At 43.0% G+C, this 26432-nt stretch overlaps 1 protein-coding gene across 1 annotated transcript in view; it reads left to right on the top strand.

Annotated features, from left to right (window-relative positions):
* The first annotated feature begins 161 nt into the window (after window positions 1-161).
* The window catches only part of C11H7orf33 (chromosome 11 C7orf33 homolog), a 36570-nt gene continuing 10299 nt past the window's right edge, over window positions 162-26432 (top strand). Inside the window, 2 exon segments of the mRNA XM_078341986.1 lie at window positions 162-175; window positions 562-829. Coding sequence (XP_078198112.1) covers window positions 162-175; window positions 562-829 — 282 coding nt within the window.

Here is a 26432-nt window from a genome sequence, read left to right as displayed (position 1 = left end):
ATTTTGTTTGTGCCTCTTGATTTAGTAAACTCCCAACCACTTTTTCCTTCCCTCCCTCCCCCCACCCACACACAAAGTGTTTCTCATTATGACCTGAGACATTAATTCTGATTTTAGAGGTTTTAGATCATTTCTTCTAGGTGTTAATCAGTTCTGGCCATATGGTGATCGTGAGGTAACCATTATTACTTTACAATGAATGTCCTTAATTACATTTTCGGTAGTAATATTAGTCCTTCTGTTTATTTGAGTACCTAAGAGCTGCAGGCAACGCAGCTGACCTGAATTACATGGAGGACAAGCTCCAGCTGACTTTCTGTAAACTCGCATTAAGATTCTAATATGAGGCGACAGGAGTAGGTGGAGATAATGAGATCGGGTAAGGCCCTGCCTATTACACCCCCCAGCTGGCCACTCTTTCACCTCCAGTTTGCTCCAGGCATTTTCTACTTAGCTGTGACCTTATGTGTGGTGATGCCAATCTGGTGGTCAGGAGTGGGGCACCCAGCCTATTTCTGAATTCTCCTGCTGACCCTGGGGAACCCTGCAACTTGGTTTTAGATACTGGTGGCAAAGTGTCGCTCTCCTTGACAGCATCCAGGAAAAGGTCATTACCTTTGCCAAAACGCAAGTGGGAGTTCAAAGCCCCAGCCTTGAAGAGTGTCCCTGGGGACTTCCAGGCCCTGAATGTGAATGCAAAGCCCCCTTGCCCAGCGGGGTGAGGCACCCGAGTGATGTTCGCCTGGGTGGGAGGGCAGACGCTGTTTGGGTCCACTTTAGGGGCGGTCGAGGTCAATTTAACTTGTCATTGGCCACAGGAAGACATAAGGTAAGTTAATGATTCTAAGGTGAATCAACTGCTGTTTTAGGCAATCAGTGTCTCTTGAGAATTCATTCACACCATCAAGCAACGTTTTTGACTTTAACACTGTTATGGAACTGGGCTTAAGAACATTTAAGTAGAGAGAGAGATTAATTCACTGCCCCAAAGGAGGCCTGGAGTCGTCTTAGGGAAAAGAATCCTCACAAAACACTCCACTGAGTATTCTTGTGTTTAACCTGAGTCATGTTGATTTGAAAAATTCCGGCATAAAAATTAAATGTCTTTACAAAGTATGGTAGAAGGAATGATCTTGTTCTCAGACTTTTGTCTTCCCTGGAGATGGATCCACAGGAAGCCTCTAACTTGGTCGCCCTTTGGCACAAGCTTTGCACCTGTTCCCTATCGCCTTGCTTAGATTTTTGCCTCTTCTCTCGTGGTAAAGACCAGGATTTGTTGTTGTTTTAGAGATAGTATCCTGCTCTGTCACCCAGGCTGGAGTGCAGTGTCCCAATCGTAGCTCACTACAGCGTCAACCTCCTGGCTTCAAGTGATCCTCCCACAGCAGCCTCCCGAGTAGCTAGGACTACAGCCATGTGCCACCATGCTTGGCCAATTTGTTTTATTTTTTATAGAAACGAGGTCTTGCCATGTTGCCCAGGCTGATCTTGAACTCCTGGCCTCATACGATCCTCCCACTTCAGCCTCCTGAGCTGTCACCATGCCCAGCAAGACCTGGATCTTTTTTCTTTCTCTCTCTGTCCTCCTAACTGGAGTGCAGTGGTGCAATCTCAGCTCACTGCAACCTCCACCTCCCAGATTCAAGTGATTCTCCTGCCTCAGGCTCCTAAGTAGCTGGCATTACAAGCACCTACCACCACACCCTATTAATTTTTGTACTTTTAGTAGAGACAGTTTTCACCATATTGGCCAGGCTGGTCTCGAACTCCCGACCTTGTAATCCACCTGCCTTGGCCTCCCAAAGTGCTAGGATTACAGGCATGAGTCACTGCACCCGGCCAAGACCTGGATCTTTAATTCTTTGCCTGTCTTTGATCTTTGAAACCTCCAGACCCAAGCTTTGCCTTGCCTGACTAACTAGACCCCTGCTTCCCGCTAGGCCTGTATTTTTGGTTAAAGTATGAGCTCCCACTTTATATTTCTCTCCAGCTTTGGATGTTCAGTTTGATAGAAACCACAGGTTTCCCCACCTAGTTCTCCTGCCCTAATTTGTTTTTTCCCATGTTGCAGTTCCTGGCTTCTCTATTCGCCCACACCCTGATTGTGGCACAGTGCCCAAAACAGACATATGCCACAGGCCAAGTGTCTTCTGGCTGGTCATTTGAGGGCAAAGAGGATTTCATGACCTTTCCCTGGGAACAGCTGCATGAACTGCAGGGTCACAAGAGGATCGTGTCTGCCTACTGCTAAGGTCAGCTGCAGATACCTCATGTCAGAGAAAGCCTATTTAGCATCAGAAGAATAAAAAGAAGAAAGTTTCACCTTGGCTAGTACTTTGATGTGAACCAATACAATTACTCTCTACCGATACTCTGAATAATGGATATGAATGATAATCAATGATGCAGTGCCTAAAAGAAGGTGAGAAGAGATGATCACTACCTAAACCTTCCTTTTAAAGGATACCACAGGTGAGTGGTATGAGTGAGTGGCTGATCTTGAACACCTGACCTCAAGTGATCCACCCACCTCAGCCTCTCAAAGTGCTGGGATTATAGGCATGAGTCAACACACCTGGCTGATATGATTTAAATCTAATTAGATCACTGGAAGATACAGCACAGTCTCGAAGTGGTTGTCTAAGGATGGCACCATGGGTTACATATTATCTTTCCAAAACTCAGAATGTTCTGAATTCTTTCTTTCTTTAAAGATAGAGTCTCACTCTTGTCACCCAGGCTGGAGTACAATGGCTCAATCTAGGCTCACTGCAACCTCTGCACCCTGGGTTCAAGCAACTCTCCTGCCTTAGCCTCCCAAGTAGTTGGGATTATACGCACCTGCCACCATGCCTGCCTAATTTCTTGTATTTTTAGTAGAGATGGGGTTTCACCATGTTGGCCACACTGATATGGAACTCTTGATCTCAGGTGATCTGCCCGCCTCAGCCTCCCAAAGTGCTGGGATTACAGGTGTGAGCCACTGCGCCTGGCCTGAATATCTTTAAGTAGAGAATCTACATTGCCTTCATAATAAAATGTTTTAAAGTTAGTTTTTATTTGAAATGTTAATTTGAAGTGAAAGTGCTTTTCCTCTGACCAGGTGTCTAATGCATTTAGGAAAGGCTGAGCATGAAGCCAGGGTTGGGGGAAAGAGCCTGTTTGGAGGGAACTGTACGAACAAAGACTCCCAGCTGGGACTGACGGGCAAAGGTCAGAGCCCAGAGAGGCGCCTGCTGGAAAAGAAGGGACATGGTTGAATATCTGCCCTGCCAGGTGTCATGCTGGAATGTGATCCCCAGGGTTGGAGGTGGGACCTGGTGAGAGGCGACTGGATCGTGAGGTGGATGTGCCGTGGATGGTTTACACCATCCCCTCGGTGCCGTCCTTGCATTAGTGAGTGAGTTCTCATGAGATCGGTTAAGTGTGTGGTGCCCTCTCTTGCTTTCTTGCTCTCACTCTCGCTGTTTGATGCACCTGCTCCTACTTTGCCTTCCCCCATGAATGAAAGCTCCTTGAGGCCTCCCCAGAAGCCAAGCAGATGCCCGTGCCATGCTTCCTGTATAGTCTGCAGAATCATGAACCAATTAAACCTCTTTTCTTTACAAATTACCCAGCCTTAGGTATTTATAGCAATGCAAAGAACAGCCTAATACAAGAAGAGGAAAGACGACACCTTCAAGTAAGGGTACTGAGATGACACCCAAGCAGAACACAGCACCGTCATCATTTCACTTGCTTGGCAGAAGGAGGGTGACAGTTTGTAGGGAGACAAACTTACAGTCCAACCAAGTGATTTAGGGAAATATGAAACCAAATGGTTTAGGGAAAATATGATGAAATTCAATGCATTTGAAATGGGGAATATATTCAATATAATATATTTCAGTCCAGTGTATCCTCAGAGAGTGAAGTTTGGCATGGTACCGCTGTAGGTCATTTGTCTTCTATTCAAAAGGATGATGACTATGTTAATGCTGTGGCTCGGGAACCCAACAGCAAGTACATCCTGCACTCCCAGCCCCTCCTGCTTACATGAGACAGCCATGAACCATAAGACAGCTCACGCCTGTAATCCCAGCACTTTGGGAGGCCGAGGCGGGTGGATCACGAGGTCAAGAGATCGAGACCATCCTGGTCAACATGGTGAAACCCCCGTCTCTACTAAAAAAAAATACAAAAAATTAGCTGGGCATGGTGGCGCATGCCTGTAATCCCAGCTACTCGGGAGGCTGAGGCAGGAGAATTGCCTGAATCCAGGAGGCAGAGGTTGCGGTGAGCCGAGATCGTGCCATTGCACTCCAGCCTGGGTAACAACAGCGAAACTCCTTCTCAAAAAAAAAGACAGCGCCCCCATCTCAACATACTTGGCCCTGGAAATCATTAGGGACTCTTAAGAAGCAGAAAGTCCTGGCCAGGCGCAGTGGCTCACGCCTGTAATCCCAGCACTTTGGGAAGCCAAGGCAGGCAGATCACGAAGTCAGGAGAATGAGGCCATCCTGGCTAATATGGTGAAACCCTATCTCTACTAAAAATACAAAAACTAAGCTGGGCATGGTGGCTCATGCCTGTAGTTCCAGCTATTTGGGAGGCTGAGGCAGGAGAATTGCTTTAACCTGGGAGGCAGAGGTTGCAGCGAGCCAAGATCGTACCACTGCACTCTAGCCTGGGTAACAGAGTGAAACTCTGTCTCCAAAACAAAACAAAACAAAATAAAAAGCAGCATAAAGTCCTGACCACATAACAATAAGCACCAGCTTTTCACTTAATTGTTTCTGAATATTCACCAGATCAGTTTTGTTTGTTCGTTTGTTTTTTGTATCTTTTGAGACAAGCTGGAGTGCGGTGGCACATTCATGGCTCACTGCAGCCTTGACCTCCTGGGCTCAAGCAATCAATCCTCCTGCTTCAGCCTCTTGAGAAGCTGAGACTACAGGTGCACACCACCGAGCCCAGCTAATTGTCTTCTTAATATATATTTAAAGACAGGGTCTTGCTATTTTGCCCAAGCTGGTCTCAAACTCCTGTGCTCGAGTGTCCTCCTGCTTCAGCCTCCCAAAGTGCTGCGATCACAGGCATGAGCCACCATGCCTGGACTGCTTCCTCCTTTTTACCTATGCTATTCCTGACTATTTTACCTTGACCTTAAAGCTGATTAGATTTCATATTATGAGAGGTCCTGTGGCTTATCCAGGTCATAACCACTACATTTATCGCATCGACCAATGATTAACCACAACCACAGATTACTGAGAATACTGGCAAGAAAATGAGTAACTACAAAATGACAACGGGTTGTGTAATTTAATTTTTTTCAGTAGATTTTAGATTAACATTAAACATTCCAGTTATAATCTCTATTCTGCAGCTGATGCAGAGTTTGAGTTTAAAAAAAGAACTGTCTTCACAGAAATGTGGACTTATAAAATATATTTTTATATAATAAACTTTATATTTTTAGAGCTATTTTAGGTCCACAGTAAAAGTGAGCAGAAAATAGAGATTTACAGTACGTCTTGCCCTCATGCATGCACAACCTCCCTCCCTGTCAACTTCCCCCACCAGCATGGTAGATTTTTAACAACTGTTGAAGCAACATTGATGTATTATCACCCGAAGTCCATAGTTGAGATTACAGTGGGTTTGGACAAATACATAAGGTCATGCATCTACCATTACAGTCTCATTTACTACTGTATTAGTCCATTCTCACTGCTCATACACAAGACTGGGCAATTTAGAAAAGAAGTTTCACTGGACTCACAGTTCCACATGGCTGGGGAAGCCTCACAATCATGGCAGAAGGCAAGGAGCAAGTCACATCTTATATGGATGGCAGCAGACAAAGAGAGAGTAAGAAAGACGCAAAAGCAGAAACCCCTGATAAAACCCTCAGATCTCATGAGACTTACTCACTACCAAGAGAACAGTATGGGGGAAACTGCCTCCGTGATTCAATTATCTCCCACCGGGTCCCTCCCACAACACTTGGGAATTATGGGAGTACAGTTCAAGATGAGATCTGGGTGGGGACACAGCCAAACTAAATCAACTGCCTTAAAAATCCTCTGTGCTTCACTTTTCCTTCCTTCCTCCCTCCCCCCCACTCCTTGGCAACCACTGATCATTTGTCTGTCTCCATAGTTTTGTCCCTTCCAGAATGTCACGTAGTTGGAATCCTACAGACCATGGCCTTTTCAGATTGGCTTCTTTCACTTAGCAATATGCATTTAGGCTTCCTTCAGGCCTATCCATGACTTGATAACCCATTTCCTTTTAGTGCTGAATAATATTCCATTGTCTGGGTGTACCACAGTTTATTTTTTCATTGACCTACTGGAGAACATCTTGGATGCTTCCAAGTTTGAGCCAATTACACATAAAACTGCTACCAACATCCATATGGATATTTTGTGTGGAGATACACACACATGCACACACATACATGCAACACACATATATAAAATATATACATATTTATATATATTTAACAAAAAATTATAATTAAAATATTTTCTATATATATATATATGTATATACACACACACACACACACACATACATATATATATATATTTTTTTTTTTGAGACAGAGTCTCACTCTGTTGCCCAAGCTAGAATACAGTGACACAATCTCTGCTTACTGCAACCCCTGCCCCCCAGGTTCAAGTGATTCTCCTGCCTCAGTCTCCTGAGAAACTGGATTACAGTTGCCTGCCATCGCACCTGGCTAATTTTTGTATTTTTAATAGAGATGAGGTTTCACCATCTTGTCCAGGCTGGTCTTGAACTCCTGACCTCATGATCCACCCACCTCAGCCTCCCAAAGTTCTGGGATTACAAGCGTGAGCCACCACACCCAGCCTCCAAAAATATTTTTTAGATAAAAGTCATCAGATAATATAACAAGAATCTTCATGCTACTCCCCAGCATACTTGTCTAGTCTTTCCCAATCTCTTCCCAAAAAGTAACCATTATTCTGAATTCGTTGTGGATCCTTCCCTTCCCTTGCATTTCTTATACTCTACCTACTTATATACGTATTCTTAAACAACACGGTGTGTTTTCACATGTTTTCAGCTTTATATCAGTGATATTACACACAGATTATTTTGCAATCTGCCTTCCTCCTCTCCTTCCCCTACCCCTTATATGAGGCTTTTGAAAAGCATCTGTATTGAAATGTGCAGTCCACTCCATTTCATTGCTGTTTTGTGTGCCGTTCTATTAGCATCCCACAGCCTGGTTTTCTATTCCTTTGTTGATGGACACTTAGGTTGCTCCCAGATTGTTGCCAAAGTTGCCAACAATTAGATTACAAACAACACGAGCAGAAACATCCTGGTACATGACTACTCTCGCACTTAAGCAAAACTTTCTCTGGGACAGTGCTACTCAAAATATGGTCTGAGAACTGTTTGTTTCTAGTACATCAATGCCCTGCTTCCTTAATCAAGAAAATCTTACTATGAAACAAACATCAGCTAAACTAGATGCTGTGTTGTGTGATAAAGTTAATATACGACATTCTGGTGCAAGTTCTTCCTTCTTATGGCAAAACTGGCACTGTGCAGATAAGTGAACCTATATTCTCTCTCTCCCTATGTATTCTCTCTCTCCCTATATATATATGTATACATAGAGAGAGAGAGAATATATCCAGGAATGACATTAATTAACTATTAATTAATTAATCAGTTTGAGACAGAGTCTCACTCTTGTTGCCCAGGCTGGAGTGCAATGACATGATCTTGACTCACTGCAGTCTCCACCTCCCAGGTTCAAGCGATTCTGCTGCCTCAGCCTCCCAAGTAGCTGGGCACAGGCATGCACCACCACACCAATCTAATTTTTGTATTTTTAGTAGAGATAGGGTTTTACCATGTTTCCCAGGCTGGTCTTGAACTCCTGACCTCAAATGATCCACCCACCTAGGCCTCCCAAAGTGCTGGGATTACAGGCGTGACCCACTATGCCAGCCAGGAATGAAATTACTGAGCCAGATACAGAATGGTCTAGTTTCTAAATTATGGCAAACTGCTCCCACAGCTTAGTACCTAATATCACAGTATTAATTCCTATAACTCTGAAATCCTAAGAAACAGGTCTACCTCAAACATTACAGGACCTGAGACAAGAACACAAATGAAACCCCTGAACAATATGTCTAAATATTTAGAAGTTCAAAGTCATGTGAATAAACTGTTAAATATCTTCTATCCTCCTACCTTGACAAAAATGCCTCTTTTTTTTTTTTTTGAGACGGAGTTTTGCTCTTGTTACCCAGGCTGGAGTGCAATGGTGCAATCTCAGCTCACCACAACCTCTGCCTCCTGGGTTCAAGTGATTCTCCTGCCTCAGCCTCCCAAGTAGCTGGCATGCACCACCACACCCAGCTACTTTTGTATTTTTAGTAGAGACGTGGTTTCTCTATGTTGGTCAAGCTGGTCTCAAACTCCCAACCTCAGGTGATCTACCTGCCTCAGTCTCCCAAAATGTCGGAATTACAGGCATGAGCCAACCATGCCCGGCTGACAAAAATGCTTTTATAACAACCTGGAAGGCCAGGTTCAAATTTAGAATTCTCCACCCTGGAATGTGGGTGGCTGTGAAGTGCTGACCCTTGACCCCTGACATACAGCACTTCTACTCTCTTCCCATCTCCAGCTCCGCCCTGTACCTCAAGGATCTCCTGTGTGTGTCTACAGACATGCAGCTTACACGTCCAAACTCCATCCACGTGCCCATAAACAGCCACCCATGGTCACTTTGGGGGGACAGGCTGCATGTGGGGAAGAGCCTCCTCTATCCCTGGAAGTGAACTCAGACTGCTTAGAGGATTTCAGAACTCAGAACTGCTTAGAACTGCCCCGTGGTTTTGTGGTAGGAGAACAGGCTCCAATGGGCACATCCTCTTGTCTCTGGGACCTCTCGTTGTTAGGGGATGGGTAGAACTAGAGCAAGTTCATAGTTGAGCCTCTAAAATAGGTCCAGAGCCAGGCGCAGTGGTTCACGCCTGTAATCCCAGCAATTTGGGAGGCTGAGGTGGCTAGATCACTTGAGGTCAGGAGTTCGAGACTAGCCTGGCCAACATGGTGAAACCCCATCTCTACTAAAAATACAAAAAAAATAGCTAGCGATGTTGGCAGTAACTGTAATCCCAGCTACTCAGGAGGCTGAGGCAGGAGAATCACTTAAACTGGGAGATAGAGGCTGCAGTGTGCCGATATCATGCTATTGCACTCCAGCCTGGATCTTGCAACAGAGCAAGACTCAGTCTCAAAAAACAAAAATTAAAAATGAAATGAAATAAATTAAGCCCAGAGCAGGGACCCCTGTGGCCAGGATATAAGGGCAATACTGGGAATTTATTACTCTCAGTGAAATTTTCAAATTGTCAATGTTTTGTTGTTCATGGTACTTGTTAAGATAAAAATCTGTTATGTATCTATTTTCATTTCCCCATTTTAATTCATTATTTTGCCTATATTCATCTTATTTTGTGTTTTCTTGATCTATTTTGCCAGAGTTCTATCTTATCAGTCTTTTGAAGGACCAGCTTTTGGCTTGGTTCGTCTTTATTTTTATGCTTTCTCCAGTTTTTTGACTTCTTTAAGAGCATTTTTTTTTTTTAAGTTCATTTGATTTAACCTTTCTTGTTGCCTAATTTATTCTGAGCAAACAATTTTCCCTAAATACTGTTTTGGCAGTTTCCTGCCAATTTTAAAAGATAATGTTTTCATTATTGCCTAGTTCTACATATTTTGTATTTTTATAATTTTTGAATCCTTTTAAAATTTATGATTTTTTTTTCATTCTTTTCTTATCCACAGAAAGGGCAGTCAGAAAAATTTATGATTCTTTAGTAGCATGTTATTTTCCAAATAGGCTGGCTTTTTAACATTTTTTAACTTTTTTGAGACAGTCTCACTCTGTCGCCCAGACTGAAGTGCAGTGGCACAATCTCTGCTCACTGCAGCTTTCCTCTCCCAAGCTCAAGCCATCCTCCCACCTCAGCCTCCTAAGTAGCTGGGACTTCAGGCCTGCACCACCACGCCCGTCTAAATTTTTGTATTTTTTGTAGCGACAGGGTGTCAACCTCTTGCTCATGCTGGTCTTGAACTCCTGGACTCAAGCAGTCCACCCACCTCAGCCTCCCAAAGTGCTGGGACTATAGGAATGAGCCACCTCAGGTGGACCTTTCTAAGCAACCCATTTATTATTTGTTAGTAGTTTTTATTGCAATATAGTTAGAGAACATATTTTTTGTTTCCGTGGGGTTCTTGTTTTGTTTTGTTTTAGAGACAGGGTCTCTAGCACTGAAATCTTTAATGTGATCAGTTAAAAAAAGAGAGAGAGAGAGAGAGAGGGGGTCTCACTCTGTTGCCCAGGCTAGAGTACAGTATTGCAATCATAGCTCACTATAATCTCGAACTCCTGGGCTCAAATAATTCTTCCACCTCAGCCTCCTGAGCAGCTACAACTACAGGCACACACTCCCATGCTCAGCTGATTTTTTTTTTTTTTTTTTGAGACATAGTCTCACTCTGTCACCCCAGGCAGTGGTACGATCTCAGCTCACTGCAACCTCTGCCTCCCAGTTCAAGCGATTCTCCTGTCTCAGCCTCCTGAGTAGCTGGGACTTCAAGCACACACCATCATGCCCAGCTAATTTTTATATTTTTTAGAGAGACAGTTTCACCATATTGGTCAGGCTGGTTTTGAACTCCTGATCTTAGGTGATCCATCTGCCTCAGCCTCCCAAAGTGTCGGGATTACAGGCGATTTTTTTGTTTTTTGTAGCAACAGAGTCTCACTATGTTGCCCAAACTGGTCTCAAACTCCTGGCCTCAAGTGATCTCCTGCCTCAGACTGCCAAAGCACTGGGATTACAGGCGTGAACCACAGCACCCGGCCCAAATGGAGTTTATCTCTGAAATGCTAGAGTGGTTTAGCATTGGAAAATCTCTACAAATCTCTTTGTCAGTTTATCTGATTGAGATTTAAATTATATGACTTTTCTCAGTTTTTACAGAAAAATCTTCATAAAATTCAATATTCATTCACCATTAAATTCTATTTTTACACGTGAAAATAAGAGAACTGTCTTAATTTGATAAAGGGTATCTACGGCAACTATTATATTTCATACCAAAATGTTGAAGGCATTATCTCTAAGATGGATAATGAGAAGTCAAGGCAGGGATGCGGTGGCTCAGACCTGTAAACGCAGCACTTCGGGAGGCCAATGAGGGCGAATCACTTGAGGCCAGGAGTTTGAGACCAGCCTAGCCAACGTAGTGAAACCCCATCTCTCCTAAAAACACAAAAACTAGCCAGGCGTGGTGGTGCATCTCTGTAATCCCAGCTACTCAGGAGGCTGAGACATGAGAATTGCTTGAACCCAGGAGGTAGATGCTATAGTGAGCCAAGATCATGCCACTGCACTTCAGCCTGGGCAACAGAGCAAGACTCTGTCTCAAAAAATAAAAAGGAAAAATCAAGGATTCCTGCTATCAACACTTCTGTTCACATTTGTACCAAAATTCCTGGCGAGGGCAGTAAAGCAAGAAAAAGAAACAAGATTTATAGGAATTGGAAAAGAAAAAACGAAACTGCCTTTATCCACAGATGATGTAATTATCTGCCTTAAAAAAATACAAATATAATCTAAAAACAAACTGTTGTATTAATTTTAATGTTTAGCAAGGCTGTTGAATACAAAATAAGTATGTGAACTCAATTACATGTCTATATACCAGCTACAGTTAGAAAAGTAATATATTTTTAAAAGAGTCATCCTTTCCATATTCCTGTAGGATAATGGCTACTTCCTAACCTGAAATTCTCCATTTATTCTCCAAAAGGCATAAAGATCAATAAGAAAAGCAAATGAAACCATACAAAAAGGCATGTCGACATCATCACAAAGAGAACGTTACAAATGTCAATTCACACGCAAGAGAGGAAATAAACAGACCAAACCAGCAGGCCCAGCCCCAGAGCCCACACTAGAGCAGAATTAGAGCAGAACATAGAGAAATGAGGAGAAGGAAGCCAGGAGCCTAGCGGTGGCAGAATACAGATAAAACATCACAACCAGAATGAAAGGGTCCCACTCAGGATGGGGGAAATTTCAGAGGAGCTGAGATCAGGCTGATCTGGCTACTAAAGATTCAAAAGGAGACCAGGCTCAGTGGCTCATGCCTATAATCCCAGCACTTTGGGAGGCCAGGAGTTTGAGACCAGCCTGGCCAACATAGTAAAACCCCTCCCCTACTAAAAATACAAAAATTGGCTGGAAATCATTTGAGCTTGGGAAGCAGAGGCTGCAATGAGCCAAGATCATGCCACTACACTCCAGCCTGGGCAACAGAGCAAGACTCTATCTCAAAAAAAAAAAAAAAGAAAGAAAGAATCAAAAGGAAGAAAGGTACTGGAGAGTGTGCAGGATCCTGGAGGCAGCATTAGGAAGGCACCGCTTCTGAGTGAGAAAGCAATTTGGAAGAGGAGGCATCTATTGAAGAGAAAAGACAAAGTTAAGCCATGGAAATTATAGATCCACAGAAACAAAGAAGTCATAAAACTGGAAACCTTCCCAGGCACCAGAAAATAAGTCATTTGTTAAAGAACCTGTACTTCATCCTACCAAGAGGAGAGAGTATTCTTAAACTAAGAAACCTCATGAGTCATTCTAATCCCTCACTCACTCCATAGACACATGTGTTAATGGGCTGATTAAGAAAACTCCAAGACAATTTATGGAACTACCATTTAATCCAGCAATCCCACTACTGTGTATCTACCCAGAGGAAAAGAAGTCACTCACTACACGAAAAAGATACTTGCACACACATGTTTATAGCAGCACAATTCAAAATTGCAAAAATATGGAACCAGCCCAATGTCCATCAATCAATGATTTGATAAAGAAATTGAGATATATATATCCAATGGAATACTACTCAGCCATAAAAAAAAGAATGAAATAATGGCATTTGCAGCAACTTGGATGGAATTAAGAACCATCATTTTTTTATTTTTATTTTTTGAGATGGAGTTTCTCTCTGTTGCCCAGACTGAAGTGCAGTGGTGTGATCTCAGCTCACTGCAACATCAACCTCCCAGATTCAAGCAATTCTCCTCCCTCAACCTCCCAAATAGCTGGAATTACAGGCACCCGCCACTCCACCCAGCTGATTTTTGTATTTTTAGTAGAGAGGGTGTTTTACCGTGTTGACCAGGCTGGTCTCAAACTGCTGACCTCAAGTGATCTGCCCACCCCAGCCTCCCAAAGTGCTGGGATTATAGGCATGAGCCACCATGCCCAGCCTAGGGATCATTATTCTAAGTGAACTAACTCGGGAATGGAAAACCAAACATCAAATGTTCTCACTAATAAGTGGAAGCTAAGCTATGAGGATGCAAAGGCTTATGATACAATGGATTTTGGGGACTTGGGGGAAAGGATGGGAGGGCACAAGGAAAAAAAGACTGCACTTTGGGTACAGTGTACCCTGGGTAATGGGTGCACCAAAATCTCAGAAATCACCACTAAAGAACTTATTCATGTAACCAAACACCACCTGTTCCCCCAAAACCTATTAAAATTTTTTTTTAAATCCAAGACACTTTAAACTTAACAGAAAAAGGCAGGCAACCTCCATAGCAAGTTCCTACAAGAAGAAAACAGGAAGAATCCAAATTTTTCCACCAATAAAAATAGTTCCCCAAAAAAGCAGAGAAAAACTGTAGCACATGCTTCAACATGAATTAAGTATAATTAAACTAGCAGCAGTGTATATACACAAATATAAAAAAATACCATGAATAAGAAACTCCTAATAGAGGCCAAGCACTATGGCTCATGCCTGTATTCTCAGCTCTTTGGGAGTCCAAGGTGGGTGGATCACCTGAGGTCAAGAGTTCAAGACCAGCCTGGCCAACATGGTGAAACCCCATTTCTACTAAAAATACAAAAATTAGCCAGGCGTGATGGCACGGACCTATAGTCACAGCTACTTGGGGGGGCTGAGGCAGGAGAATTGCTTGAACTCAGGAGGTCAAGGCCGCAGTGAGCCAAGATGGCATCCCCATGGTCCAGCCTGGAGGATGACAAAATGAGACTCTGTCTCCAAAACAAAAAGATATGTAGGCCAGGCATGGTGGCTCATGCCTGTAATCCCAGTACTTTGGGAGGCCAAGGCTGGAGGATCACGAGGTCAAGAGATTAACACCATCCTGGCCAACATGGTGAAACCCCGTCTCTATAAAAAAATAAAATAAAATAAAAATAAAATGGTGCCACTTTGCATCCCACGCCGGAGGAGGCATTAATGAGACCAAGTAAGCTACTACACATTTGCCTCTGTCTGTTTAAGGAAGAATTGCTTGGACTGAGGAGAAGATGGCACTATAGGAGCAACTCAGGATTGCAGCTCCCAGTGAAAGCACAGAGGGTGAGTGGATGCCGCATTTCCAGACAGATCTTTATTGCCCACAGACCAGGAGAGTCCCCGGTGTAGGAGCCCCACGGGCCACCAGCACAGCTGTTTCAGCCGGCGCCGCAGCACAGTGGCACTCCGTACAAAATATACTGGTCTGGTTGCCCTGTTAAACCGGCAATTTGAGATTTGGGAAGGCAGATTAGCACATTCATCTGATTAAATGGGACCTAAACAGCAAGCCAGGCCAGGAGATTCCGGGAAGCGACGTTGTTTCAGCCGGTGCAGTGAGTTGCCACACAGGAAATCACACAGATCCCAGTGCCCTTTCAGCAGGCGACTGGAATACCTGGGAGAGAGTCAACCATTCAACTTAAAAAAAAAAAGGGCGCTGAGGCAGGGAGCCAGGTGATCAGGCTCAGCGATTCCCACCCCCACAAAAACAAACAAAACAGCAATTGGAAACCTTTAGGGTTGAGAGTTTCACAGCAAGCACAGCTGAACCCAGGACGGTGCAGCTCGGTGGGGGAGGGGTGTCCGCCATTACTGAGGCACTCCACCCATGCAGAGGCACTCTGCCATTGCTGACGGAGCCTGCCATTGCTGAGGCAACCCACCATAACAGAGAGAGTCCGCCATTACAGAGGCGGGCCACCATCACCACGGCAGTTCTAACCACACCCATATAAACAGGACTACAGGGAATTACACACAGCAGCAGGGCAGAGCCCACGGCAGCAGGGCAGAGCCCAGAGCAGCTCAGCATAACCTCTGCAGGCAGGCAGTGACTAGACTGCCTCCTTGTTGGGCAGGACAGTGCAATGGATACTCATAAATAAAGCCCTAACTCCCTGGGACAGAGCACCTGAGGAAAAAAAAAAAGGACTTTAGGAGTTCTGCTGCAGCAGACTTAAACGTACCTGCCTAGCAGCCCTGAATGAAAAACGGAACTCACAGCTCAGCACTTGAGCTCCTATAAAGTACAGACTGTCTCCTCAAGCAGCTCCCTGACCCCCATATATCCAAAGAGTCATCTCACGGAGGATTGATCAGACTGACATTTGGAGGGCATCATTCTGGGACAAAGATAGCAGAAGAAGAAACTGGTAGCAACCCTCACTCTTCCGCAGCTGCTACAGGTGTTCCCCAGACAAGCAGGCCCTGGAGTGGACCTCAGCAGTCCTACAACAGAGGGGCCAGATGGTTAGAATGAAAACTAAGAAACAGAAATACTTCATCATCAACAATCTGGACATCCACTCAGAGACCCAATCGAAAAGTCAGCAATTACTTAGACGACAGGTGGATAAATCCACAAAGATTGGAAGAAACCAGCGCAAAAAAGAGGAAAACACCCGAAACCGGAACACCTCACCTCCTACAAGGGACCACAACCCCTCACCAGCAAGGGAACAAAGCTGGACGGAGAATGAGTGTGATGAAATGACAGAATCAGACTTCAGAAGGTGGGTAATGAGAAACTTCATGAGCTAAAAGAACACGTTCTAACTCAATACAAAGAAACTAAGAACCTTGAAAAAAGATTTGAGGAAATGATAACAAGAATGGACAACTTAGAGAGGAATATGAGTGAATTGATGGAGCTGAAAAACACAACACGAGAACTCCGTGAAGCATGCACAAGTCTCAACAGCCGAATTGACCAAGCAGAAGAAAGGATATCAGAGGTCGAAGAACAACTCAATGAAATAAAACGAGAAGGCAAGATTGGAGAAAAAAAGCGCAAAAAGGAATGAACAAAGTCTCCAAGAAATGTGGGACTATGTGAAGAGACCTAATCTACATTTGATAGGTGTACCTGAATGTGACAAAGAGAATGAATCCAAGCTGGAAAATACTCTCCAGGATATTATCTAGGAAAATTTCCCCAATCTAGCAAGGCAGGCCAATAGTCAAGTCCAGGAAATACAGAGAACACCACAAAGATATTCCACAAGAAGAGCAACCCCAAGGCACATAATTGTCAGATTCACCAGGGTTGAAATGCAGGAGAAAATGCTAAGGGCAGCCAGAGAGAAAGGTTGGGTCACCCACAAAGGGAAGCCCATCAGACTCACAGCAGATCTCTCGGCAGAAACCCTACAAGCCAGAAGAGAGTGGGGGCCAATATTCAACATCCTTAAAGAAAAGAACTTTCAACCCAGAATTTCATATCCAGCCAAACTGAGCTTCATAAGTGAAGGAAAAATAAAATCCTTTGCGAACAAGCAAGTACTCAGAGATTTTGCACCACCAGGCCTGCTTTACAAGAGCTCCTGAAAGAGGCACTACACATAGAAAGGAACAACCAGTACCAGCCATCCCAAAAACATACCAAATGCTAAAAAGCATCAACAAAATGAAGAATCTGCAGCAACTAATGAGCAAAACAGCCAGGTAGCATCAAAATGGCAGTATCAAATTCACACAAAACAATATTAACCCTAAATGTAACTGGGCTAAATGCACCAATCAAAAGACACAGACTGGCAAATTAGATAAAAAGCCAAAACCCATTGGTGTGCTGTATCCAGGAAACCCATCTCACATGCAAGGATACATAAAGGTTCAAAATAAAGGGATGAAGGAAGATTTACCAAGCAAATGGAGAGCAAAAAAAAGCAGGAGTTGCAATTCTCGTCTCTGATAAAATAGACTTTAAAGCAACAAAGATCAAAAGAGACAGAGAAGGACATTACATAATGGTAAAAGGATCGATACAACAAGAAGAGCTAATGATCCTAAATATATATGGACCCAATACAGGAGCACCCAGATATATAAGGCAAGTTCTTAATGACTTACAAAGAGACTTACACTCCCACATAATAATAGTGGGAGACTTTAACACTCCACTGTCAATATTAGACAGATCAACCAGACAGAAAATTAACAAGGATATCCAGGACTCGAACTCAGACCTGGAACAAGCAAACCTGATAGACATTTACAGAACTCTCCACCCCAAATCCACAGAATACACATTCTTCTCAGCACCACATCACACCTACTCTAAAATTGACCACATAATTGGAAGTAAAGCACTCCTCAGCAAATGCAAAACAACTGAAATCATAACAAACAGTCTCTCAGACCATAGTGCAATCAAATTAGAACTCAGAATGCAGAAACTAACTCAGAACTGCACAGCTTCATGGAAACTGAACAACGGGCTCTTGAATGTTGACTGGATAAACAATGAAATGAAGGCAGAAATAAAGAAGTTGTTCAAAACCAACGAGAATGAAGACAAAACATACCAGAATCTCTGGGACACACTGAAAGCAGTCTCTAGAGGAAAATATGTAGCAATAAGTGCCCACATGAGAAGAGTGGAGAGATCCAAAATCGACACCCTATCATCAAAATTGAAAGAGCTAGAGGAGCAAGATCAAAAAAACTCAAAACCTAGCAGAAGACAAGAAATAACTAAGATCAGAACAGAACTGAAGGATATAGAGACACGAAAAACTCTTCAAAAAATCAATAAATCCAAAAGCTGAATTTATTTTTTTTAAAAGATCAACAAAATAGACCACTAGCCAGATTGATAAAAAAGAAAAGAGAGAATAACAAATAGATTCAATAAAAAACGATAGGGGAAATCACCACAGATTTCACAGAAATTCAAACCATCATCAGAGAATATTACAAACAACTCTATGCACATAAACTAGTAAACATGGAAGAAATGGATAAATTCCTGGACTCCTGTGTCCTCCCAAGCCTAAACCAGGAGGAAGCCGAAACTATGAATAGACCAATAACAAGGTCTGAAGTTGAGGTAGCAATTAAGAGCCTACCACACAAAAAAAGCCCAGGTTCAGATGGGTTCACAGCGGAATTCTACCAGACACACAAAGAGGAACTATTACCATTCCTTCTGAAACTATCCCAAATAATCCAAAAAGAGGGAATCTTTCCCAAATCATTTTATGAGACCAACATCATCCTGATACCAAAACCTGGCAGAGACTCAACAAGAAAAGAAAACTTCAGGCCAATATCCATGATAAACATAGATGCAAAAATCTTCAATAAAATGCTGGCAAGCCGATTGCAACAGCACATCAAAAGCTTAAACACCATGATCAAGTAGGATTCATCCTGGGGATGCAAGGCTGGTTCAACATACGCAAGTCTATAAATGTAATTCACCACATAAACAGAACCAAAAACAAAAACCACATGATTATCTCAATTGATGCAGAGAAGGCATTTGACAAAATTCAACAGCCCTTTATGCTAAAAACCCTCAATAAACTCAGTATTGATGGAAAGTATCTCAAAATAATAAAAGCTATTTATGACAAACCAACAGCCAATATCATACTGAATGGGCAAAAACTGGAAGCATTCCCTTTGAAATCTGGCACTAGACAAGGATGCCATCTCTCACCACTCCTATTCAATATAGTACTGGAAGTTCTAGCCAGAGCAATCAGGCAAGAAAAAGAAATAAAGGGTATTCAAATAGGAAAGGTGGAAGCCAAATTGTCTCTATTTGCAGACGACATGATAGCATATCTAGAAGACCCCATCATCTCAGCCCAAAAACTCCTGAAACTGGTAAGCAACTTCAGCAAAGTCTCAGGATATAAAATCAATGTGCAAAAATCACAAGCATTCCTCTACACCAATAACAGACTTAAAGAGAGCCAAATCAAGAATGAACTGCCATTCACAATTGCTACAAAGAGAATAAAATACCTAGGACTACAACTAACAAGGAACGTAAGGGACCTCTTCAAGGAGAACTACAAACCACTGCTCAACGAAATAAGAGAGGACACAAACAGATGGAGAAACATTCCATGTTCATGGTTAGGAAGAATCAATATTATGAAAATGGCCATATTGCCCAAAGTAATTTACAGACTCAACACAATCCCCATCAAGCTACCTTCTTCACAGAACTGGAAAAAACCACCTTAAACTTCATATGGAACCATAAGAGAGCCCACATAGCCAAGTCAATTCTAAGCAAAAAGAACACAGCAGGAGGCATCACACTACCGGACTTCAAATTATACTACAAGGCTACAGTAATCAAAACAGCATGGTACTGGTACCAAAACAGAGATATAGACCAATGGAACAGAACAGAGGCATCAGAGGCCACACAACATATCTACAACCATACAATCTTTGATAAACCTGACAAAAACAAGCAATGGGGAAAGGATTCCCTGTTTAATAAATGGTGTTGGGAAAACTGGCTAGCCATGTGCAGAAAGCAGAAACTGGACACTTTCCTGTCACCTTACACTAAAATTAACTCCAGATGGATTAAAGACTTAAACATAAGACCTGGAACCATAAAAACCCTAGAAGAAAATCTAGGCAAAACCATTCAGGACATAGGAGTAGGCAAGGACTTCATGACCAAAACACCAAAAGCATTGGAAACAAAAGCCAAAATAAACAAATGGGACCTAATCAAACTCCACAGCTTCTGCATGGCAAAAGAAACAGTCACTAGAGTGAATCGGCAACCAACAGAATGGGAAAAAATTTTTGCAGTTTACCCATCTGACAAAGGGCTGATATCCAGAATTTACAAAGAACTCAAACAGATTTACAGGGAAAAAAACAAACAAGCCCATTCAAAAATGGGCAAAGGATATGAACAGACACTTTACAAAAGAAGACATACATGAGGCCAACAAACATGAAAAAATGCTCATCATCACTGGTCATTAGAGAGATGCAAATCAAAACTATATTGAGATAACATCTCACTCCAGTTAGAATGGCAATCATTAAAAAATCTGGAGACAACAGATGCTGGAGAGGATGTGGAGAAATAGGACCACTTTTACACTGCTGGTGGGAGTGTAAATTAGTTCAACCATTGTGGAAGACAGTGTGGCGATTCCTCAAGGACCTAGAAATAAGAATTCCATCTGACCCAGCAATCCCATTACTGGGTATATATCCAAAGGACTATAAATTGTTCTACTATAAGGACACATGCACATGAATGTTCATTGCAGCAATGTTTACAATAGCAAAGACCTGGAACCAACCCAAATGCCCATCGATGATAGACTGGACTGGGAAAATGTGGCACATATATACACCATGGAATATTATGCAGCAATCAAAAACGATGAGTCCGTGTTCTTTGTAGGGACATGGATCAATCTGGAGAACATCATTCTCAGCAAACTGACACAAGAACAGAAAATGAAATACTGCATGTTCTCACTCATAGGCGGGTGATGAACAATGAGAACACATGGACACAGGGAGGGGAGCACTACACACTGGGGTCTATTGGGGGGAATAGGGGAGGGACAGTGCGGGGGGAGCTGGGGAGGGATAGCATGGGGAGAAATGCCAGATGTGGGTGAAGGGAAGGGAGACAGCAAATCACACTGCCACGTGTGTACCTATGCAACTATCTTGCATGTTCTGCATATGTACCCCAAAACCTAAAATGCAATAAAAAATAAATTAATTAAATAAAATATGTAAAACAATTCATTTAACTCAGAAAAACACAGTGAAAGAAAAGATAAAATCATCTCAGAAATTAAGAACAAATTACAAGGTATTCAGAGGAGAATAGCGGAATAAAAGCACCCAAAAGAGTGAGCAATAGTGGCCTACTCTGGCTGTGCCCATCATTAAGCCATTGATGTCTCAGCTCCAACCCCTTCCTTCTATGCTCAGCTTTGTAATGTCGGGACAGCTACAACTGCATTTTGCTTTGCCAGCTGGACCCAGGTTGGCTTTTGGCAATAAGGGGAGCAAAACAGAGTCTGCAAGGCTGGAGGTTGAGGAGAGGATGAGTTTCCTCCTATCTGCTCCTGTGAGTGTCACACTAGCAACGCTTCTTCACCCTGGCAGCAGCACTTCCTTTCTGCAGAAGCATTTGAACGCGGATTGCAGTCTGCAGTTTATCCAGCCCTTGTAGACCCGACCTCATACCGCCCATCTCATACTCACAGGAACCAGTGGAGCAGAGTCCCCCTCATTGAAAGGCTGAGTTTTAGCTCCAGGTGCCCCACCTCTAAGATCCTACTTGTTCCCCTTTCGCACTGTTTCTTTAACTCTGGAGTAGAAGCTGCAGTTGCTACCAGGATGAGACCTTAGAGTTCTTTTTACCCTGTTATAACTTTATAATGAACACATTTTTACCTAGTTAACACTTTTTATATTAAATTCTTAATGTAAAAGAATTGGGCTACCAACTTCAGAATCACCTGGATGCTTATTAGAAAGTAGATGCTGTAGGCTCCAAACCAGCTGCAATGACCAGCATCTCTGTACGTGAGGTATTTTTAACCTCACCTACAGAGGTTACAAAAATGTTGAAATAACTTGTGTGTGTACCATCTCTTGGCCAGACTCTGACTACAGTGGTGAACTTAAATAGAAAAGTCATTTCTTGAGATGATCCCGGGTAGTTTATAGGTTGAACAGAATGGCCTGAGAACGAGACTTAAACACATGGAAGCCTAGCCATGTTCACCCTGCGGGAATCGTCTGGGCAGGACACGCTGCTAATGCCTTTCGCGTTGCTGCAACCACCGTCACCACCACGAATCCCAACATGCAGAAGATTAGGAACAGACAGGTAAGGCTCGCTCTGCAGGTAGGTAGGGACAGGGCAGTAAAGAAATTCCGAGGGGGGCGGGGGGCGCCAAGATGGACGAGAAGCCAGCACCGGAATGCAGCTCCCAGCGAATGAGACACAGAGGGCTAGTGGACTTCACCATTCCAAACGAGGTGCCAGGTTCATTTCCATGAGACTGATAGGGGCTCTGAAATAAGGCCCAGCGAAGGAGCCGCAGGGCGAGAGCCGTCCAGGGGGGCAAATAAGACAGAGGTGGGTACATCCCCACCTGAAACGTGCAGCCAGCTAGGAGGGTTGGGGGACTTCACCCCCTCAGTGCTCCGTTTGGGATCCTGTGCTTACCTCATTCCTCCTGCACCCCACGGTCCACTAGAGCAGATGGTGGGGCGCTGTGGGTAGTCCCAGCGGCTACCTCCGGAGGCGGCAAGCTGTGGCAGGGACCTGGGCGGGAGTTTGGACTAAGGCCAGCGGGACAGAGCCTCCCACAGAGGGAGGCAGAGTTGAAAGCAGGGAAACAGACCCTAAGGCCTGGCAGGCCCCACCCCCACCTCCACAGAACTCAAACTGAAACCCTCCCTAGAGAGCTTGGCAGCAAATACACCAGCTTGACCCCAAACAGGAAGATCCTGCTGGGGAAGGAGAGATGCCATCGGGAAGGCGGGGCCAATCTCACCTGCAAACAAACTCCAGGGAAGGACCGCCCACCCAACAACCTGACTGAACCCGAGAGAGCCCGGCAGCGCCCTCTACAGGCCAAAAAAGATACAGCTCCAACGTCAACAGAAAAAAAACACCACAAAAAGGATGAAACCATCAAAGAACAGAACACCTCTTCTCCTCCGAGGGATCACAACTCCTCACCATCAAGGGGAAAAAAAACAAGACAGAAAATAAATGAGTTTGACAAATTGGCAGAAGCAGGCTTCAGAAGGTGGGTAATAACAACCTTCTCTGAGTTAAAAGACCATGTTCTAACCCAATACAAAGAAACTAAGAACCTTGAAAAAAGGTTAGACAAAATGCTAATTAGAATAACCAGCTTAGAGAAGAACATAAATGACTTGATGGAGCTGAAAAACACAGCACAAGAACTTTGTGAGGCATACACAAGTTTCAACAGCCGAATTGATCAAGCAGGAGAAAGGATATCAGAGATAGAAGATCAAATCAGTGAAATAAAATGAGAAGGCAAGATTAGAGGAAAAAGAGTGGGAAAAAATATGAACAAAGCCTCCAAGAACTATGGGATTATGTGAAAAAACCTAATCTACACTTGATCGGCATACCTGAATATGACAGGGAGAATGAATCCAAGTTGGAAAGCACTCTTCAAGATATTATCCAAGAGAACATTCCCAACCTAGCAAGGCAGGCCAACATTCAAATCCAGGAAATACAGAGAACACCATAAAGATATTCCTCAAGAAGAGCAACCCCAACGCACATAATTGTCAGATTCACCAGGGTTGAAATGAAGGAAAAAATCCTAAGGGCAGCCAGAAAGAAAGGTCGAGTCACCCGCAAATGAAAGACCATCAGACTCACAGTGGACCTCTTGGCAGAAACCCTGCAAGCTAGAAGGGAGTGGGGGCCAATGTTCAACATCCTTACAGGAAAGAACTTTCGACCCAGAATTTCACATCCAGCCAAACTAAGCTTCATAAGGGAAGGAGAAATAAAATCCTTTACAGACAAGCAATTGCTGAGAGATTTCATCACTATAAGACCTGACTTATAGGAGCTACTGAAGGAAGTGCTAAACAGGGAAAGGAACAACCAGGACCAGCCACTGCGAAAACATACAGAATGGTAAAGAATAATGACACAATGAAGGAGCCATGTCAGTTAATGGGCAAAACACCAGCCAGTAACAAAATGGCAGGATCAAATTCAAACATAACAATATTAACATTGGATGTAAATGGCCTAAATGCCCCAATCAAAAGACACAGACTGGCAAACTGGATAAAAAGTCAAGACCCATCAGTGTGCTGTATTCAGGAGACCCGTCTCACATGCAAAGACTGACATAGACTCAAAATAAAGGGATGAAAGCAGATTTACCAAGCAAATGGAGAGCAAAAAAAAAACCAAGGGTAGCAATCCTAGTCACTGATAAAATGGACTTTAAACCAACAAAGATCAAAAGACACAAAGAAGGGCATATATAATGGTAAAAGGATCAATGCAACAAGAAGAGCTAACTATCCTAAATATTTATCCACCCAATGCAGGAGCACCCAGATACAGAAAGCAAGTTATTAAACACCTACAAAGAGACTTAGACTCCCGCACAATTATAGTGGGAGACTTTAACACTCCACTGACAATATTAGACAGATCAATGAGACAGAAAGTCAACAGGACATCCAGGACTTGGACATAGACTTGGACCAAACGGACCTAATAGACATTTACAGGACACTCCACCCCAAATCCACAGAATACACATTCTTCTCAGCACCATATTGCACTTACTCCAAAATTGACCACATAATTGGAAGTAAATCACTCCTCAGCAAATGCAAAAGAACAGAAATCATAACAAATAGTCTCTCAGACCACAGTGCAATCAAATTAGAACTCAGGATTAAGAAAAACACTCAAACCCACACAATCACATGGAAACTGAACAACTTGCTCCTGAATGATGAATGGATAAACAATGAAATGAAGGCAGAAATAAAAATGTTCTTTGAAACCAAGGAGAATAAAGACACAATGTACCAGATCCCATGGGACACATTTAAAGCAGTGTCTAGCAGGAAATTTATAGCAATAAATGCCCGCATGAGAAGCAAGGAAAGATCTAAAATCAACACCCTATCATCAAAATTGAAAGAGCTAGAGGAGCAAAATAAAAAATAAAAAAAAACTCAAAAGCAAGCAGAAGACAAGAGGTAACTAAGATCAGTGCAGAATTGAAGGAGATAGAAACACAAAAAAACCCTTCAAAAAATCAATAAATCCAGGAGGTGGTTTTTTGAAAAGATCAACAAAATAGGCAGACTGCTAGCTAGACTAATAAAAAACGATAAAGGGGAGATCACCACCAACTCCTCAGAAATACAAACTACCATCAGAGATTGCTACGAACAACTCTATGCACATAAACCAGTAAATCTGGAAGAAATGGATAAATTCCCGGACACTTGCACACTCCTAAGACTAAGCCAAGAAGAAGTTGAAACCCTGAAGAGACCAATAGCAAGGTCTGTAGTTGAGGCAGCAATTAACAGCCTACCAACCAAAAACAGTCCAGGTCCAGATGGGTTCACAGCTGAATTCTACCAGACATACAAAGAGGAGCTGGTACCACTCCTGTTGAAACTAATCCAAACAATACAAAAAGAGGGACTCCTCCCTAACTCTTTCTATAAGACCAACATCATCCTGATACCAAAATCTGGCAGAGACACAACTAAAAAAGGAAACTACAGGCCAATTTCCATGATGAACATTGATGCAAAAATCTTCAATAAAATACTGGCAAACCAAATCCAACAGCACATCAAAAAGCTTATCCACCACGATCAAGTAGGCTTCATCCCGGGGATGCAAGGCTGGTTCAATATACACAAATCCATAAATGTAATTCACCACATAAACAGAACCAAAGACAAAAAAGCCACATGATTATTTCAATAGATGCAGAGAAGGCCTTTGACAAAATTCAACAGCCCTTTATGCTAAAAACTCTCAATAAACTAGGTATTGATGGAATGTATTTCAAAACAATAAAAGCTATTTACAACAAACTCACAGCCAATATCATACTGAATGGACAAAAATTAGAAGCATTCCCTTTAAAAACTAGAGGGAGAGGTGCCCTCTCACACCACTCCTATTCAGTATAGTATTGGAAGTTCTAGCCAGAGCAATTAGGCAAGAAAAAGAAATAAAGGGCATTCAATTAGGAAAAGAAGAAGTCAAATTGTCCCTATTTTCAGACAACATGATCATATATTTAGAAGACCCCACAGTCTCAGCCCAAAACCTCCTTAAGCTGACAAACCACTTTCACAAATTCTCAGGATACAAAATCAATGTGCAGAAATCACTCAACGTTAGAATTTATTAAAATCTGGGAAACTGTTAAAAATACTTCACCTCCAGAGATGCTGGGTCATTGCAGCTGGTGTGGAACCTACAACACATACTTTTTAACAAGCATCCCAGGTGATTCTGAAGTTGGTAGCCCACAGACCACTTTGAGAAACATTGATGTTACAAAAAAAAAAAAAAATTGTCTGGGCGCGGTGGCTCACACCTGGAATCCCAGCACTTTGGGAGGCCGAGGCGGGCAGATCATGAGGTCAAGAGATTGAGACCATCCTGGCCAACATGGTGAAACCCCGTCTCTACTAAAAATATAAAAATTTGGCCGGGCGCGGTGGCTCAA

This window comes from Callithrix jacchus, chromosome 11 (assembly GCF_049354715.1).
Source record: "Callithrix jacchus isolate 240 chromosome 11, calJac240_pri, whole genome shotgun sequence".
Classification (NCBI taxonomy): Eukaryota; Metazoa; Chordata; class Mammalia; order Primates; family Cebidae; genus Callithrix; species Callithrix jacchus.
The sequence above is the reverse complement of the archived record's forward strand: the minus strand, read 5'-3'. Positions and strand labels throughout refer to the sequence as shown.